The sequence below is a fragment of the Aquarana catesbeiana genome, linkage group LG02, assembly GCF_042186555.1.
Source record: "Aquarana catesbeiana isolate 2022-GZ linkage group LG02, ASM4218655v1, whole genome shotgun sequence".
NCBI lineage: Eukaryota > Metazoa > Chordata > Amphibia > Anura > Ranidae > Aquarana > Aquarana catesbeiana.
The window spans coordinates 276782358-276801005 of NC_133325.1; the positions used below are offsets into that span (position 1 = coordinate 276782358).

The window sequence follows — 18648 nt, forward strand, 5'->3', positions numbered from 1 at the left end:
ATTCTGTAGACGGAAGAAAATCCTATTTTTCTATCCGTCTGCAGAGCGGATCGGATGAACACGGACAGACGGTCCATGTTCCTCCGATCCCCCATAGGGGAGAGCGGAGATCTGGCAGGGCGGTCCCTGCACAGTGTGCGGGTCCCGCCCTGTCATCCGCCGGCTCAGCTGGGGAAAACGGAGCGATCCCCGCTGAGCAGCGGATGTTCACGGGGCGGATCAACACGGATCCGTCCCGTGTTGATTAAACATTTATTAAACAAAACAAACCTCCAATCAGTTCACTTGTATGTAGAATTTAGATAAAAAAAAATATATAAAAAAAAACTATATCTTAAAAATAAATACGCAAAAACATGTAATCAAAACTTTTGGACGAAAAAAAATGGGCTAACTTTACTGCTTAGTTTTTTTAAAATTTATTAGTGTATTTTTTTTTTTTTTTTTTAAATTGCGTTTGAAAGACCGCTGCGCAAATACCGTGTGACATAAAATATTGCAACAACCGCTATTTTATTCCCTAGGGTCTCTGCTAAAAAAAAATATATAATGTTTGGGGGTTCTAAGTGATTTTCTAGCAGAAAATACTGGATTTTTACTTGTAAGCAACAAGTGTCAGAAAAGATTTAGTCTTTAAATGGTTAAACTGAGAACTTCTACACACCTCAGTTCATTCAGAAGTGTAAACATTGTATCAATTCAGGTTCTTTTTATAAGATTTGGCAGGCTGCCCAGAGAGGGGGAGAAGAGCTTCACAGAAGATTACAGGCAACTTGTATTGACTTCAGAAGTCATTTACAAGTCGCGCTGAGTTATATCGGCCTTTTTTATCAGCACAATCGGCTGATGCCGATTAAGAAAAAAACACCAAATATCGGCCGATATATCGGTCGACCTCTAGTAGGAAGGGGGATGTGGAAGAAATGCAAGGGATGGAAGAATGCATGCCACATGAGGGAGGATAATAGCCCTTACCTCAAGGTGTGAATAAGTAGTGAAAACTGGTAAAACTCAGGTAAAAATTTAAGGGGGTTAAAGATGTACTTATCGTAAGGTACCAGTGATAGGTAGTGTCCAAAGTGGAGCTTGTGTGCTGAGGATTCAGGCAAAAACTTAGTCAGGCAGATCAGGAGGGCAACAGATCAGGCAAAGCGGTACACGATCGAAATCCAGAGATTGGTCAGGCATGCAAAGGTCATACATGAGCTGGTGGTGAAGTACAAAATCAGCGGGCTAGAGCATAGTCAGGAACTCAGGCAGAAGTTCAAATGCGGTATTCAGACTCAAAAAGCAGTCAAAACACCCAGGAAGCTAGTCCAAACAAACGGGCACAGAGAGATAGGAAGTGCTGCTATTGATGGGCTGCTTTGATTTTAGATTTCCACAGCTGGCAGCAGGTGGGGCTAGTGAGTCCAAGGTAATGCATCAAACTACGAGAACATCGCTATAACTCCAGAGCTCCTCTGTGGCACAACAAGTAAGACTGCAGCTGTGGGACCAGGAACATCCCAGTTCAAATACACCCAAGTACATGACTGGGCCCCCTCCCCAGTGGACCCCTCTGGGGGCCTAGCGGGGTTTAGTGGGAAAGGAGGCATGGAAGTCTCAAATAAGACCAGGAGCATGCAAATCTTTGGCTGGGACCCAGGAACGGTCTGTGACGGGATATCCCTTCCAATGAACCAGATACCGTAGGCCATGACCCTGTCTTCTAGAATCAAGAATCTTAGAGACTTCAAACTGACTTTGTCCATCAACAAGAACAGGAGGAGGTAGCTGTTGCGTTCTGGAGTAGCGATTGAAAATGGCCTTTTTGAGGAGGGAAACGTGGAATATGGGATGAATCCGGAGAGAGGAGGGCAATTTCAGCCGATAGGAGACTGGCTCGACTCGAGCAACAATTCTGTACGGACTGATGAATCGAGGTTCGAATTTGGTAGAAGGTTGTTTCAGTCTCACGTATTTGGTTGATAGCCAAACTCTGTCCCCCACCACATATGGAGGTATATGGCATCTTCGTTTGTTGGAGAAAAGCGCATACTTGCCTGCTGATTTCCATAGTAATAAGCAAATCTTTTTCCAATGTAGCAGAATATTTTTCACCCGCAGATCTGCTGCTGGTACACGAGAAGGAGGCTGAGGGTGATAGCCTGAGGGTGATAGCCTAGGGCTGCGTAGAATGGTGTGGTATGAAGAGCACTGTGGCAACGAGAATTAATGGTGAACTCAGCCAAAGGCAAAAACTCAGACCAGTTGGAGTGTAGGGTCTGGTTCATGCGTTCGGTTTGACCATCCGTTTGAGGGTGATGTGCGGTACAGAGTGAGAGCGTTACTCCCAGTTTCTTGCAGAATGCTCTCCAGAATTGGGGATCCGTGGTCTGAGATGACATTGGTAGGTATGCCATGATATCTCACAATTTGAGAAAGGAAGAAGGTAGACAGTGCTTCCGCTGTAGGTAATCCCGGGAGCAGCACAAAATTAGACATTTTGGAAAAGCGATCCACTATGACCCATATAGCAGTCATGCCCTCGGACTTGGGTAAGTCTGTAATGAAGTCTATAGACAAATGGGTCCAAGGCTGGCAAGGTGGTTTTAACAGTCCAGTAGGCAATGTGCAAGGTACTTTATTAGCAGCACAAGTTGGACAGGCAGCCACATAGTCAGTAACATCTCTTTTCATATGTGGCCAACAGACATGATGTTGCAAGGTTTTAAGAGTGATGGTGACACCAGGAAGACCGGATAACACACCATCATGAGCCCAGAGGAGTACAGGTTTTCTGAGGCTAGGGGCTATGAACAGGCGACCTGGTGGTATCTTCAAGCCTTGGGGAACACGATTATGGGTTTCTTGTAACTGTTGGTAAAGAGCCGTAGAGATCTGTGCGACAATTTTGTGAGGTGGGATTATATACTGCTCGGTAGGTTGATCTTCTTCAGAGGTAGCGAACTGTCTGGAAAGAGCATCGGCTTTCTTGTTTTTATGCCCAGGAACAAAAGAAAGAACAAAATAAAAACGGGAGAAAAACGGAGCTCATCAAGCCTGAAGTGAGTTCAAACGTCTTTCAGTCTAAAGATACAGCAGGTTTTTATGGTCAGTGAGGATAGAAAAAGGCTTGGGAGCCCCTTCCAGAAAATGTCACCATTCTGACAATGCCAATTTTGATGGCCAGTAGTTCTCGATTCCCAACATCGTAATTTCATCTCCGCTGGAGACAATTTTCTAGAAAAAAATGGTACTGGATAGATTCTACCAGACTTAGGCTGTCTCTGGGACAGCACGGCACCTGCTCTGGAGGAATCAACCTCAACTATGTACTGGAGATCGGGATTTGGATGCTGAAGAATCGGAGCCTTGCTGAACATGTCTTTTAATTGCTGGAAAGCCGATTCTGCTACTGAGGACCACACCTTGCAATTTGTACCTTTCTTAGTCATAGCAGAGGGGGGGGGGCCGCAATGGAGGCAAAACCTTTGATGAAGCGTCTGTAGTAATTTGCAAACCCTAGAAAGCTTTGGAGCCCTCTTAAAGTGGTCGGTTGGGGCCATTGCAAAGACAGCGGAAAGTTTTTGAGGGTCCATTTGGAAACCAACAGCACTTATAATGTATTCAAGGAAAAGAATATGGCTTTGATGGAAACTGCATTTCTCAATCTTCGCGTAAAGATGGTTTTCCCTCAGTCGTTGCAATACCTGCTTTACATGTGTAATGTGCTCTGGATGAGTCTTGGAAAAGATTAAAATGTCGTCCAAGTATATGATCACAAAACTGTTGCTGAAATCGTGAAAAATGTCATTCATGAAACGTTGGAAGACAGCAGGGGCGTTACACAACCCAAATGGCATAACCAGATATTCAAAATGTCAATTACGAGTGTTGACTGCTGTCTTCCACTCGTCCCCATCTTTAATTCGAATCAGAAGCCCCTTGTGGGTCCAGCTTAGAGAAGATAACGGCTCCCTTAAGTACATCAAACAGTTCAAGAATGAGAGGCAAATGGTAAGAGTCTTTTACAGTGATTTGATTTAACCCTTGATAATCTATGCATGGTCGAAGACCCCCATCTTTTTTTTCAACAAAGAAAAAACCTGCACCTACTGGAGAAGAAGAGGGTCGGATAAAACCTCTTTCCAAGTTGTCTTTCACGTATTCCTCCATGGATTTTTGTTCAGGCAAAGACAGGGGATAGGTCCTTCCTTTGGGAAGAGGTGCTCCAGGAATCAAATTAATTGCGCAATCAAAAGAATGATGTGGAGGTAAAACCTCTGCCTTTTGCTTGAAAAATACATCTGCAAACTCATGGTATTCACAGGGCAAGGTAGGTGGGATGGCCACGGAAGCCAAAAGACAACCAGAAAGTCTTTTGGGTTGAGACAAACAGTTTAGATGACAGAACGACCCTCAAGAGGTTAGTTCTCTTTTTTCCCAGTGAAAAGAAGGGTTATGTTGTTGTAACCATGGGTAACCACGGATAACAGGCAGAAGTGGGGAATCAATAAGAGACAAGACAACTTCCTCTTTGTGAACTACGCCTACCTGAAGGGTGATAGTCATAGTCTCAAATTTTACAATGCCATCTCCCAAGGGTTGTCCATTCAGGGTGATGATGTTTGGGGGTCTAGACTTTGGAACGAATGGGATTTTATTTTCTTTAGCAAAAGTGTAGTCCAAGAATATGCCAGCGGCTCCAGAATCCAAGTTGAGAGGGTAAATGGATAATTGCGGGAACGGTAATCTTGGTCTTGGAGGATATACCTGTAAGGTCTAACCCAGCTCCTCCAACACTGGTTAGACCATGCCTTTTACTGGACGGGAGGGGCAGACAGATAACAAAAGTCTTTTAAGTCCACAGTACAAGCATAGGCCCAATGCACGCCTCCTTTGTTTCTCCAACTCAGTTAGGTGGAGACAGCTTACTTCCATGGGTTCTACAGGTGCCTGGGGTTCAACTGAGATTTCAGGTTCTGGCTAAGGTGGTGCTTGGAAGTTATGGGCCAAATGGTAAACTGGCCTAGGAAACTTGCGAGTTCTAAGTCTCTCTTGGCACCTTTCATGATACCGGACATCCAGACGAACACACAGCTCTATGAATTTCTCAAGGTCTTCTCCTTATAGAATCCTTATAGACTAATTCATCCTTGATGCGATCTGTAAGACCTTTTCTGAAGGCTGCACGTAATGCCCTAAAGTCCCAATTAGTCTCAGCGGCCAGGGTACCTTGTTGTATGTCCAAAAGTGAGTACTCGGCTGCAGAAGCTCTGTCTGGCTTGCCAAATACAGTCTGGAGAGAAGCCAGAAATTTGTCAGTATCTAGCAGCACAGGATCATTGCGTTCCAGGAAAGGAGAGACCCAGGCCAGGGCCTTCCCCTGGAAATGACAAAAGTCACTTTGGCAGAAGAAGTGTTAAAAGTCCCAGGGTTGTTGCGGAAATGCAAACGGCAAACATTTAAAAAGCCTCTGCAGTCCTCAGTATCACCACCAAATTTTTCAGGCAGGGGAAGCTTGGGTGGTACAGAAGAGGTGGGTTGGATTGGAGCAGGAGTCTGGACCATTGTAGAAGGACCAGGCAAGCAAGATTTAAGCATAGTACAAAGTTCATCTAACTTGGCGTCCAGGGAAGAAAGATGCTGTTCATGAGCTCCAATCAATTGTCCCTGACGTGAAATCGCCTTAACAATCTCAGCAGGGTCCACTGCCATTGTGGTCCGTTTGTAATGTAAGGTACCTGTGATAGGTAGTGTCTGAAGTGGAGCTTGTGTGCTGAGGTTTCAGGCGAAAACATAGTCAGGCAGATCAGGACAGCAACAGATCAGGCAAAGCAGTACGCAATCGAAATCCAGAGATTGGTCAGGCAGGCAAAGGTCATACACGAGCTGGCGGTGAAGTACAAAATCAGCAGGCTAGAGAGTAGTCAGGAATTCAGGCAGAAGTTCAAATACGGTATTCAGAGTCAAAAAGCAGTCAAAACACCCAAAAAGCTAGTCCAAACAAACGGGCACTGAGAGATAGGTAGTACTGCTATTTAGTGGCTGCTTTGAGTGTAGATTGTCCACAGCTGGCGCCTTGCGGCTTCACTGCCCGTTTCCTACTGGGCATGCGCGATGCTTTGTGAATGGCCAGCTGTGTTCTGGGACACACACAGTTCGCAGAACACAGCGCGACCCATTCCCCAGAAGACAACGCAAGGAGTAGAATGAACATCACCGCGGTGTAGGAATTGGCAGATTAGGACGATCTGCCTAGCAACAGCCATTTCTGGTAAGTAAAAAAATGTTTTTTTTCATATTTTTAGGAGCATTTTTGTGTATTTTTTTTTTTTTTTTTTTTTTTTTAGGGTGGACCTCCGCTTTAAACCCCCTTCCTAACCAGACCGATTTTTAGCTTTCGGTGTTCTCACATTTTGAATGATAGTTACTCAGTCATGCAACACTGTACCCATATGAATTTTTTGGCCCTTTTTTCACACAAATAGAGCTTTATTTTGGTGGTATTTAATCACCGCTGGGTTTTTCATTTTTTGCGCTATAAATGGGAAAAAAAATGAAAATGTTGAGAAAAAAAAATTTTTTCTTAGTTTCTGTTATAAAATTTGGCAAATCAGTAATTTTTCTTCATACGTTTTGGCCAAAATTTATACTGCTACATATCTTTGGTAAAAATAACCCAAATAAGTGTATATTATTTGGTCTTTGAGAAGGTTATAGAGTCTACAAGCTATGGTGCCAATCATTGAAAACTGATCACACCTGATGTACTGACGGCATTTCATTTCTTGGGACACTAACAAGCCAGGACAGTACAAATACCCCCCAAATGACCCCTTTTTGAAAAGTAGACATTCCAAGGTATTTAGTAAGAGGCATGGTGAGCTTTTTGAAGTTGTCTTTTTTTTCCCACAATTTTTTGCAAAATTAAGATTTTTGTTTTGGGGGAAGATGGTAGTTGCGCTGTGATGAAGGGGGGGGGGGAGCTACAAAGATGACTACAGTGGCAAAGTGAACTAAAAAAGCAGAAACGGGCCAATGCATGAATGGATCCTACATGCTAAAAAAACATGGTGGGGATGCAGTGCAGTGCAACGTAGCTGATCAACATAACTATAATGTTGCAGGCAGACAAAGCCTAATATATAAAGGTAATTGTGAAACAGTGACTGCTTGAATATAGCAAAGCAAAAATGCATATACTAACACAAATAGGATGAATAATGACACAATGCAAAAAAAAAAAATATATATATATATGTGGGCTAGAGCCCCATTAACAAAAACGTGACAAATCCTGGTGAACTACAAGTGACAAATCCCTAGGACAAACATGAATATTAGTTCTATCATCCAGTCCAAAAAACAAAAACTCATGATGAGAGACACAAAACAATTCCAATCGTGAAGGGAAGGGGGATCTTCAGTGAGGACACCTCCGTGTTTGCAAGCCGCTTACCTTACAGCTGTAAGGTGTACAGCCTGTGTTGCAAATGACCCGCAGGTGTAGACGTTCCGTGTATAAGGTAGTGACAATGATGAACATGCCAAGCGAAATATAAAAAATAAAAAGTATACAGCATGTAAAATAACTCTGCGACGACCACAGTGGAGGGGGGGGGGGGGCAAGACACACACGGGGGGAGGTTGCACTCACTTTCATGAAGTGAGTGTGGGCATCAATCCACGAGCGCTGAGCTCGTATGCCTCCAGGGGTATCCCCAATCTGGAATCTGTCCCCGTGCCTGGAAACTGGAATATGTCCCCGTGCCTCTCTCCTCAGTGTACGTCAGGTAGAGTAGTGATGTAGAGTGTGAGGGGGAAAGAGACGCACATAGCGTGATCCCATATAAAAGGTATATTTATTTAATAAAACAAGTCCAATCAACTTACTTTTAAAACAATGCTGCAGTGTGGGACTTTTTATTTTACAGCCTAGCCACATACAGAGGCCCAACATGCAGGAAGCATCATCAGGTGTTTCAGGGATATAAATTACACATTTAATTTCTTGACTACCTCTTATACTTTTAAGACCCTGGAGCACCAGGACAATGGAAACGCCCAAAAAATGACTCCGTTTGGGAAAGCAAACACCCCAACATATAAACTATGAGGCATAATGAGCCTTTTTAACATGTAATTTTTTTCCACAAGTTTTTGGAAAATGTGGAAAGAAAATGAAAATGCATTTTTTTTTTTTACACAAAGTTTTCCATGTATAAGATATTTCTAACACATAGCATATAAATAGCAAAAAGTACACCCCGAAATATATTCTGCTACTCCTCCTGAGTATGGAAATACCACATGTGTGAGTTGGCAACATACAGAGGCCCAACATGCAGGGAGCACCATCAAGGGCTTACATTTCAAATCTAATTTGCACTGTAGTGGCACTGATGGGCACTGTAGTGGCATGGATGTGGCATGGATGAGAACTGATGTGGCATGGATGTGGCACAGATGAGTACTGATGTAACATGAATGTGGCATGGATGCGGCATGGATGATTACTGATGTGGCACGGATGAGCACTGATGTGGCACAGATGAGCACTGATGTGGCATGGATGTGGTACAAATGAGAACTGATCTGGCCTGGATGAGTACTGATGTGGCACAGATAAGCATAGAGGTGGCATTGATGTGGCATTAATGAGCATTGATGTGGCATGGATGTGGCACAGATGAGCCATGAATGGGCATGGATGAGCATGGGATGAGCCATGGATGGGCATGAATGAGCTCTGGATGAGCCATGGATGGGCACAGATGAGCACGGATGAGCCATGGATGGGCACGGATGAGCCATGGATGGGCATGGATGAGCCATGAATGAGCCATGGATGGGCATAGATGAGCCATGGATGGGCACGTATGAGCCATGGATGGGCACGTATGAGCCATGGATGGGCACGTATGATGCATGGATGAGCCATGGATGGGGCATGAATGGGCACTGATGAGCCATGGATGGCCACGAATGAGCCATTGATGGACACGGATGAGCCATGGATGGAGCATGGATGGGCATGAATGGGCACAGATCAGCGCTGTGGGCACTTCAGATCCAGCCCACAGTGCTGCTGCACCCAGCTCCCTCCTCTCCTCACATGCTGTACCGATCTGTTTAAGGAGAGGGTAGGAGCTGGACCAGGAATGCTAGGTTTGTTGACAACTGATCGCTCCATCATCGGACGGAGCGATCACGTGGTAAAGGGCCGTTGTCATTAGCAGTTTACCCTGATTCGTGACGCACCGGGTCCAGAGGACCCCAAGGTCATGGGCATTCTCAGGTGCGTGTCCCAGGGGGCATGCTGGAATGTGGTTCTGGGAGGACGTCATTGTACGCCCTCCCAGAATTATCCGACTGCACTGTAGTAGTCATTTCACTATGGCCCGGTCGGAAAGTGGATATAGAATCCCATACCCACAGTTGATCCAAAGGAAGGCAAAAAAATCACAGAAAAGCATGATCCAATTTGCTCCAGCATGAGGAAAAATTATTTCCTGATCGCCTGAGAGGCAGTCGGATATTCCCTGGATCAACTTTACCTATAAATGTTAGTATCCAGTTATATTATGTACATTTAGGAACGAATCTAGGCCATTTTTAAAGCAATCTACTAAGCTGGACAGAACCAGCTCTTGAGAGAGTCTATTCCACATTTTCACATCTCTTACTGTGAAGAAACCTTTCAGTATTTGAGATTAAATCGCTTTTCCCCCAGATGTAAAGAGTGCCCCCTTGTCCTCTGTGATGACCTTAAGGTGAATAACTCAACACCAAGTTCACTATATGGACCACTTATGTACTTGTACATGTTGATCATTCCCCCCCCCCCCTTTACTCTCCTCTTCTCAGAGAGAATAAATTCAGTTCAGCTAATCATTCTTCATATCTGAGCTCCTCTGTGCCTCTTATTATGTAGTATTGGGTAATAGTGGGGAGAGAAACAGAGTAGAAACCATAGATTTCTATGGCAGCTATTGCTCTATATTATGAATCGGGTGGCTCTGTGGCTCCACCCCGCTGGCGAAGTCCCGCAGGATGTAACACGTATGGGAGGAGGAGCCCGCTATCTGTGACATCAGCCGCTGCTACCTGAAAGAGCTGATTTGAAAAAAACGCTCTGGCATTGTACACTTCTTTTATGCTGGGAACAAGAGGAATTTCTTGTGAGTGTTTTTTTTTTTTGTGTGTTAAAGTGTGGATTTTAATACTAAACTAAGAACACTTAGATTCTTTCATTCTTTATCCTGATCGGGTCGGCTGTGATCATCAGGACTATCAGGACCATTTGCACCTGACATTACTTATCCTGTGTTATTGGGTACAAGTCCTTATTGACCATCCTGTTGGCTCAGGGGACAATACCTTGAGATGCACGAGCAATCTGTGTGCTGGTGGTGGGCTCATTCACCTACGTCTATCATCTAAGGACATTTTCCTATTGGGCTTTGGACTGTTTTAAAAATAATATGCTGATACTTTATTGTCATATGTATATTTGTTTGTTTTATAATATTGTCTTGTGAAATTACCCTTAGTGTTATTGCTTTGTGAAATTACCCTTAGTGTTCAGCTTGCAAATTTAATTGTTTGTCACTTCTGGGTTGCGCTGACTGAATTCTTTGTTGTGTTGTTGGACATTTCATTCATGATTGGTTTTATTTTGCACAGGGTGAGCCTAGACATGACTTCTGTCCAAGGAAACACTGGCCCAAAATGGGAAGAGAAAAACAATACAGCTTTTTGGAGAGGTCGAGACAGTTGTAAAGAGAGGCTGGAGCTGGTGAAGATGAGCAGAAAACATCCTGACCTAATAGATGCTGCTTTCACACACTTTTTTTTCTTCAAACATGACGAGAGCCTCTATGGCCCTATTGTACAGCCTATATCTTTTTTTGACTTCTTTAAGGTAGGTGACTATTGCTGCTGTTGGTGGTGCTTATTTCTAGCTGCAGAGCTTGGAATGATTCGTGAAAAGTGCTTTTATTACAAAATACAGTTTTAAGGCTTTATGCACAGGCAAGGCAGCCCATTCATTTGAATGGGCTGCTGTGCCTGCATTTTACGCAGGAACTGCCAAAATTAAACCTAGCCCTGCAGCATCTTGAAAACACAGTGGACAAGAAATTGGATGGTGCTTTTGCACCATGTGATTTTCCTGCGGTTTCCACACCTGCATACGCACTGCGTTTTTATATGTGTGGGGGTGCCATTAAGAATGACAGCCCCATGCATTTTTAAAGAGCAGCACGTTTTGGATGCAGGTGCCTGTGGGTGCGGGAGCAGGGGCATTTCCTGCACCCACAACCACCTGCAACAATGTGAACCTAGGCTCAGGTAGACTGTCAAGTGGCATACAGTATTTATCCAGGGAGAACTGGAATGTGCTGGTGGCGGGAGGTTGTGCTGTGAGTATAGCGCACACAGTGGCCGTGTCTGTGTGATATTTAGGGGTGGGGTGTGAGTTGTAGGGACACCATTCTGTAAGGTTCTGGTTTGTTTGGCTTTTTTTTCTACCACGTGGAGTCCAGTCATTGCTGATTTTCTACTGGAAATGCCACTTATCTGGCTGCTCTGCTCATTCTCTGACGAGGAAAAATTATTTGAGACACACGGTTGGAATTTGGATACTCGTTTTGAAATCCTGTCCATGTGGTTTAAATGCGTCTCAGCCTAACATGAAAGTGTAGGCATTGGAATTTGGTGAGTGCGTTTCTTTAGGGGAGTGGAATCAGATACACTGGTGTGGTGGATGCAATAGGAGGACCTCACATCGATTTTGGATTTATTTGAACACTTTTATGGACTATTTTTTTGCGCTAATTATTTTTGATTAGTTTTATTTATTTTATTATTTTTTCACTTGTCACAGGGTGTAATCAGTATTTATTATCTATTATTTATTACTTTTATTTTTCACTATGTATATGTATATTTAGTGTTTTTCAGTCATATGTCACCTAGAACTGGAATATTGTGTGTACAATGTTGGCACTTGCAATACACAACATAGGAACTATGAATCTTTTTTTTTTTCATAAATATTTTTTTCCATAAAGATATTTATTTATTTAAATTGAAAAAGAAAAGCAACAAGTTCATCTCCGTGAATAGTACAAAACACAGAGAACAGAATCACATAAATCAACCATATACAGGGCTATAGCAAACCCACGCCAGCGGCATATCATGAGCAGATGCTGACATAACGCTTTTCCATAGCTACAAACTCAGTAATCACACAAAATACTGGTCATGGGGAACACTGACCCCTTGCTCTATAAGGCTCTATTTTTTTTTTATCTTTTGTTAACATGAGGATGTTGTAATCAAACTATTTAAAAAAATATATACCGTATATACTCGAGTAAAAGTCGACCCGAATATAAACCGAGGCACCTAATTTTACCACAAAAAACTGGGAAAACTGATTGACTCACGTATAAGCCTAGGATGAGCAATGCGCAGCTACTGTAAGTGGACAAGAAGGTCAACAATGCCCATTTGCATGCCTCACTGTGCCCATTTGCATGCCTCACTGTGCCCATTTGCAGCCATAGGTCCCCCGAACTTCAAACTCGGCAGTTAAGGGTTCCTAGATGCCCCCTAGCTGCAGCCAAAATTTGGGGTCTCTGGACCCAAAGGGTCCCAAAATGCCATTGCTGCAAATGGACACAGTTGACTGAATTGGGGGCCCCGTATCTTGGGGCCACTTAGTGCTAGGAACCCTAAATTTGGTATGCAAATCCAGTGGAACTAGCACCATAATATATCCAAAGCTGGGGTTCCTAGCACCAAGTGGCCCCGAGATACAGGGCCCCAAAAATCGGTTCAGAAAATGTCAAGCACTTTTCTGCAGCAGAGAATGACATTTTCCGAACCGACTTTGGGGGCCCGTATCTCTGTGCCACTTGATGCTAGGAACCCCAAATTTGGTGTGCAAACCCAGTGGAACTAGCACTACATCATATCCAGCTGGGGTTCCTAGCACCAAGTGACCCTGAGATACGTGGCCCCAAAATTGGTTCAGAAAATGTCAAGCATTTTTCTGCAGCAGAGAATGACATTTTCCGAACCGAATTTGGGGCCCCGTATCTCGAGGCCACTTGGTGCTAGGAACCCCAGCTTTGGATATGTTGTAGTGCTAGTTCCACTGGGTTTGCACGCCAAAATGGGGTTCCTAGCACCAAGTGGCCCCGAGATACGGGGCCCCAAAGTTGGTTCGGAAAATTACATTTTTTGCTGCAGAAAAGTGCTTGACGCGAGTATAAGCTGAGGGGGCACTTTCAGCACAAAAAAATGTGCTGAAAAACTCGGCTTATACTCGAGTATATATGGTAATGTATATATTATAATACATATGTTCTTCATTTTAACAACACATACTTCATATAATATAAATGTTACTTCATTGTTTTGTGTAATTTTCCTTTGGTGTGATTGTTTTCCCAATAACCAGTCAGCTGATGTTTTATTGAAAACAGCTTGTGCAGTAAATACAGTATGTGTACCAAATAACCTTACCTTTACATACAGAAGCTGTGCTGGCTAGCCAGAGTGTTACATGGACATACTCTCAACCTTGTTTATCAACTATGTAAGAAGTGAGTTGTGATTACATTCTAAAACTGAAAGCCCTACAAGGACTTGATACTCTTCTAATAGGAAAGTTATATAAAATTAGTATTTGTTCGCTGAAAGACCACAGTTTTTCTTGGCATACAAATAAAGTACAAATAAAGTAAAAACAGATAAATTGCTTTTTTGACAGAGCTCATACTATTTTTTCCCAAAAGACCCAACAAACACTGTTTGGGGTTGCAGATGTTAGGGATGCAGAAGTTATCAAACATGAACTCTGTGACAAACAGAAAGGTCTAATTTCACCGCAGCTTCATATCATATGCAACAAATTACCCTCCACCCCTTGACATTCGTGACAAATAGGCATGGTTCATTTACCCATTTTGAATAGTCTCAGTGGTGTGAAATACATTCTATGAAAGTGCCTAAGTTGAAAAAGTCTATCTCCCTACGACAGTACAAAATATAGGATTTGGAAAATTTCTCTTCATCAAGGTCAGCAATGTCTCCGCACCGCTGGTCTACAACTTTTTGAAGTCTAGAATCTTGCATCTGCATAAATATAGAATAGTAATAGGAGACAAGTTTTGTATGATTAGGCAAAAGTAGGATAACTTCTAATGGCAAATTTTGAAGGGTGATAGTGGGGAGTCAAAGTGGGCTACAGCAGCATGCCTATCGCACATATACTTAAAAAAAAAAATGTTACTGGGTGGGAGGGCATAGTACAGAGGTTTGAAATTTACCTCTGTCATATACAACCCAAATTCCAAAAAAGTTGCGGTGCTGTGTAAAATCTACATAAAAACAGAATGGAATGATTTGCAAATTTCATAAACCCACATTTCATTCACAATTGAAAATAGAAACATCAGAATGTTTAAACTGAGAAAATGTACCCTTTTGAGAAAAAAATAAGATAATTTTGAAACTGATGGCAGCAACACATCTCAAAAATGTTACTATGGTGTAGCATCCCCTCTTCCAGGCCCAGACTGGGACAAATAATAGGCCCGGGCATTTTAGACTGAGCAACCCATTTTTTTTTTTTAAACCAAATTACAAATAATGACAACTACCAGTTTTTCAATGTCTTTTAGTTATATTTAGCCTGCTGCAGTCACTGTAATTCATCAATCATTTGGAATTATGTAAATAAATCAGTATACGTGAAGTATGGGCAGACAGTTCCTGATGAGCAAGAAGATCAATGAACTATGAGAGCACTCACCAGCACCCTCACAGTTCATTGAGGACTTAAAGTCTACTTAAAGCCTACTGCTGCAGTGGCAGACGGGACTTGTAGTCGATTCACTCACAGACCACTGTGAATGAATGGCGTGGCTGTGTGAGCTGAGCCCCGCACAGCTGCACTATTTTTAAATTGTGACAGGAGAAGAACCCCCACCCGCTATCACAGGGGAGGAACAGGAAGAGGGGGTTGTAAGATTGCTGGAGCATGTTACACCTAAATATGGGTATAAGGTGTAACATGCTCTCAAAGGTGAACTTATACTTTAAATGCAGCGGGGAAATCCAGGCATTTGCTAGCAGATTCTATTTGGTCTCAATATTTTCAAGTTTACTTTGTAAATTCTATCAAAGGTTGCCAGTTGAACGAACGGGTTAGTGGCAAGTTGGCATTGTTACTATTTGCAATCAAAGCGTGCTCGAAATGTCTGTGTGTATGGCCAGCATCGGACACGGTCACTAAACACAAAAAAAATAAGCTTTAGAAACAAAGTTAAGCCATCTCTGTTATTAAGCTCAAACTAGCTTCTATACAGTTAGGGAAGGGCAGATTCACAAATAAGTTTTTATTAAACACAAAAAGGTCACTGGGTGTCAAAAGTGCCAATAGCTGATGTGTCAAATTTTAGTTGCTTATCTGAAAGAACATGTAATGATAGTCAGAAAATGGCTACATCAGCAGATTTTAAAGCAGCAGCCATTATGTAGTCTCAGTAAAGGGCATGTCGCTCTGACACTTGGGGTGATCCTCACCATGTTTCCCTAGCACCACCCTCCACGGATGGCCCTTTGGCCCAGTTGTCAACCAGATTGTTGGTCTCCTCCCGGTCCAGAGTGGCCATCTCTCTGGCTGATCTCTCCCAGGCCCCGGTTCTTCTTCCCCCGTGCACATGCTTGTGTCTACTGCTTCCACCTCTGTGCGAGCGCCCTTGGCTGGCCCTGGCACTGTCCCTGAAATTCCACAGGCCGATGAGGGAAACAAGCAGCCCACCGGCCCCTACCCCCATCACCACCAGTGGCTGCTCGATGGCCTGTGGCTTGGTGAAGCACTGAATGGCCTCCAGCAAGCCCAGACTCACCCTCTAGAGCTCTCTTGTAAGGACATGCAGCCCAGTGGCCCCGGTCCACCGGGCAGGTGTGCACAATTGGCCAGTCCGGGCCTGCCCTCTTCGTTTAATCACTTCAAAACCAGGCCAGTTTTGACTCTTCTGGTTTCTGATGTCACAGAAGAGGAAAAGGGACCTCCATTCTTTCCACTTTTCATGGTGAATGCGTTCTGACCAGTTGCATCGGTATCGGGCTCCCTGATTGGATGGGAGAGCCCAGTAACTGTAGCAGGAGGGGGGTCTCGCTTCCGCTGCCTGTAAAAGTGATTAAATGGCTGTATAACCACTCAGATCATCTTTACAAGCTGAAAAGAATGGTACTAGGATCATGGCTGTAGCTGCAAAGAGCTTACAGAAGGATTGCTCACCCATATCTCCAACTAGTTTTCAATAAAGAACACAGTATTCCTCTCCTCTGCACACTCAGGAAATCCTAGTGGACAAATATTATCTTCACCATTACCAGTCTCTTAAATCACTTGAGGAATCAACATGGGCTGTAATGTCTTGTTTGGAAGTAATGAGGTCTGCAGTTAAGGGCTTAACAGAGTCCTCCAGAGTGCTAATTCTTTGTTCTACCTCCTGAACTCTCCTCCTGACTTTGTGTAAATTGTATTTCAGCTAAAAGATGTCCACCCATACTGTTGCAATCTATGTCAGTGATGACTGAGTGACAATGTTTTATGGCCTTAATAATTTGTGAAAAGGAGGGCTCAACAGCTATGTCTGTGGGTGCATGTCGAATACAATTACCTTCAGTCTCCCCTAAATCCAGAATCTGCCGTGTCCCAGGTGAGGATGGGTTTGAAAACTGCTATCATGCTTTTCTCCCTGCCAAATTTATCCAGTCTCTCAGCCCGATCTTCACCATAATGATGGTAGGGGAGGAAAGCACAAGGCAGGGAGGCACAGCAGCAATCGATTACCAGGATCACTGTATGGATGTGGTGAGCAGCTATGGAGCTCTCTCAGAACGCTGGTTCCAACTTGATGGTTGGTCACAAACCCCAATTGGCATTTAATGCATATATTTATATACAGTATGTATCTGCTTCCAATAACCTTAGATGTTAGTACTCATTCTCCAGCCTGCTAGAAGTAAATTGCTATTGCACTTTTAGCTTTCCCTGTTTTCATAAATACAGCCTATAAATCTTCTTTCATTGGCAAACTATGAATGCTTATGAGAAGTATTGATGTCCAGCCTTAAAGATTACTGGTAGTTTTCATTCTCAAAAGATGATTGGATAAGCACAAGGAAATTTTTTTTTAACAGAAGAGTTTTTTATTTTTTCCTTAACACAAAGAAAAAGAAGACAGTACATCATGGTAAGAAACATACAGAGGATCAGACATGGGGTGATTAGTTAGATGACATAATATAGGTATAGGTGTTAAATTATTCCTACTGGGTGGGTGTATTTATTAGAGTTATCAGGCGTAACCAAATAAATTATTGCAAGATCAATGCTATACCAGGGGCGGTCCCTTGAGATCACCTCGAGACGGGAGCAGACATATCACTCCAGCTCACAGTAGGGCTCCCACCCCCTCCCCAGCCCGGGGGGGGGGGGAAGCAGGGGGGGCGGGGGAACAACCCCCATTCCCCGGTCAAGTCATATAGTATGATACCCTGAGATCAAGGAGGAGGTGTAACCCCAGGCCCTCCCGACGAGAGGAGCGAGCCCCCCAGCAAACAAGTACACTGGTAGATGCACTCCCAACACCGGTCTAGCCACAAGCATCAATCCAACTCGACCATACTTTATCATATTTCTGTGGGCAGTTCCTGCTCTCATAAGTTATACGGTATAATGGTAATACATTGTTTATCGCCTTTTGCCATGCTTCTTTAGTTGGGGCCTCTTTTTGTTTCCATTTAAGGAGTATTTCCCTTCTCGCATAGAATAGCGAGTATGTTAGGCATAGTTTAGTATAACGGTCCCCTTCTAAGTCTTCCAAGTGGCTCAATAGGAAAGTGAATGGGTCTAGTGGTATCTTAACTCCACATACTTTCTCCAGAGTCTCCGCGACCGACCTCCAGAAGGGGTGAAGTTTGGGACAGGACCAGGCCATATGATAGAAGGTGCCTGTGTCTAGTTCGCATCTGGTGCAGTTAGGGCTAAGAGCAGGATAAATCTTCGCTAGTCTTTCCGGCGTATAGTAGGTCCTGTGTATAAATTTCAATTGGATAAATCTATCCTTAGCTGCGATCATAGATGGTATGAACGCAATTAGACACTCCTCCCATTCCTCCTCGCCTAAGGAAGGAATATCCCCCTGCCATTTGGTCAATGATCTATTATTCTTAACCTCATGGGACACTGTTAGGTAGAGGTATAAGGAAGAAAGGGGTTTGTCCAGTATCCCCGAGGTCAGAAGACGCTCAATGGAATCAGGCTCCAGTATCACCCGGGAGGGGAATTGTAACTGCCAGTATCTAAATAGGAAAGTCCTCAGTAGATTATAAGCTGCTTGTAGTTCATGAAATGAAAGTATAACCCCCCGAGGCATGACGTGCTTTATTGTAGTGATACCCCTCTTGGCCCAAATTGCCGGGTCCGGGACAGTAAAGAGATGGGGGAGCATGGGATTGGCCCATAGTGGGGTATGCGGGGAGACGTGTGTCTGCTTTATGAGGGATGCTCTAGATGTTTTCCACACCTGAATTGTGGTTTTCATAGTACTTGTCACTGCCGGGTTA

At 43.6% G+C, this 18648-nt stretch overlaps 1 protein-coding gene across 3 annotated transcripts in view; it reads left to right on the forward strand.

Moving 5' to 3' along the window:
* Nucleotides 1-18648, forward strand: part of POGLUT2 (protein O-glucosyltransferase 2) — a 166215-nt gene that overhangs the window by 61901 nt on the left and 85666 nt on the right. For all 3 annotated transcript variants that reach the window (XR_012241585.1, XM_073614462.1, XM_073614463.1), the window contains one exon: nucleotides 10675-10912. Coding sequence is in view for 2 of the 3 variants with exons in the window: in XM_073614462.1 (XP_073470563.1) it covers nucleotides 10675-10912 (238 nt within the window). In the remaining variant the exon portion in view is untranslated. The remainder of the gene's footprint in view (nucleotides 1-10674; nucleotides 10913-18648) is intronic.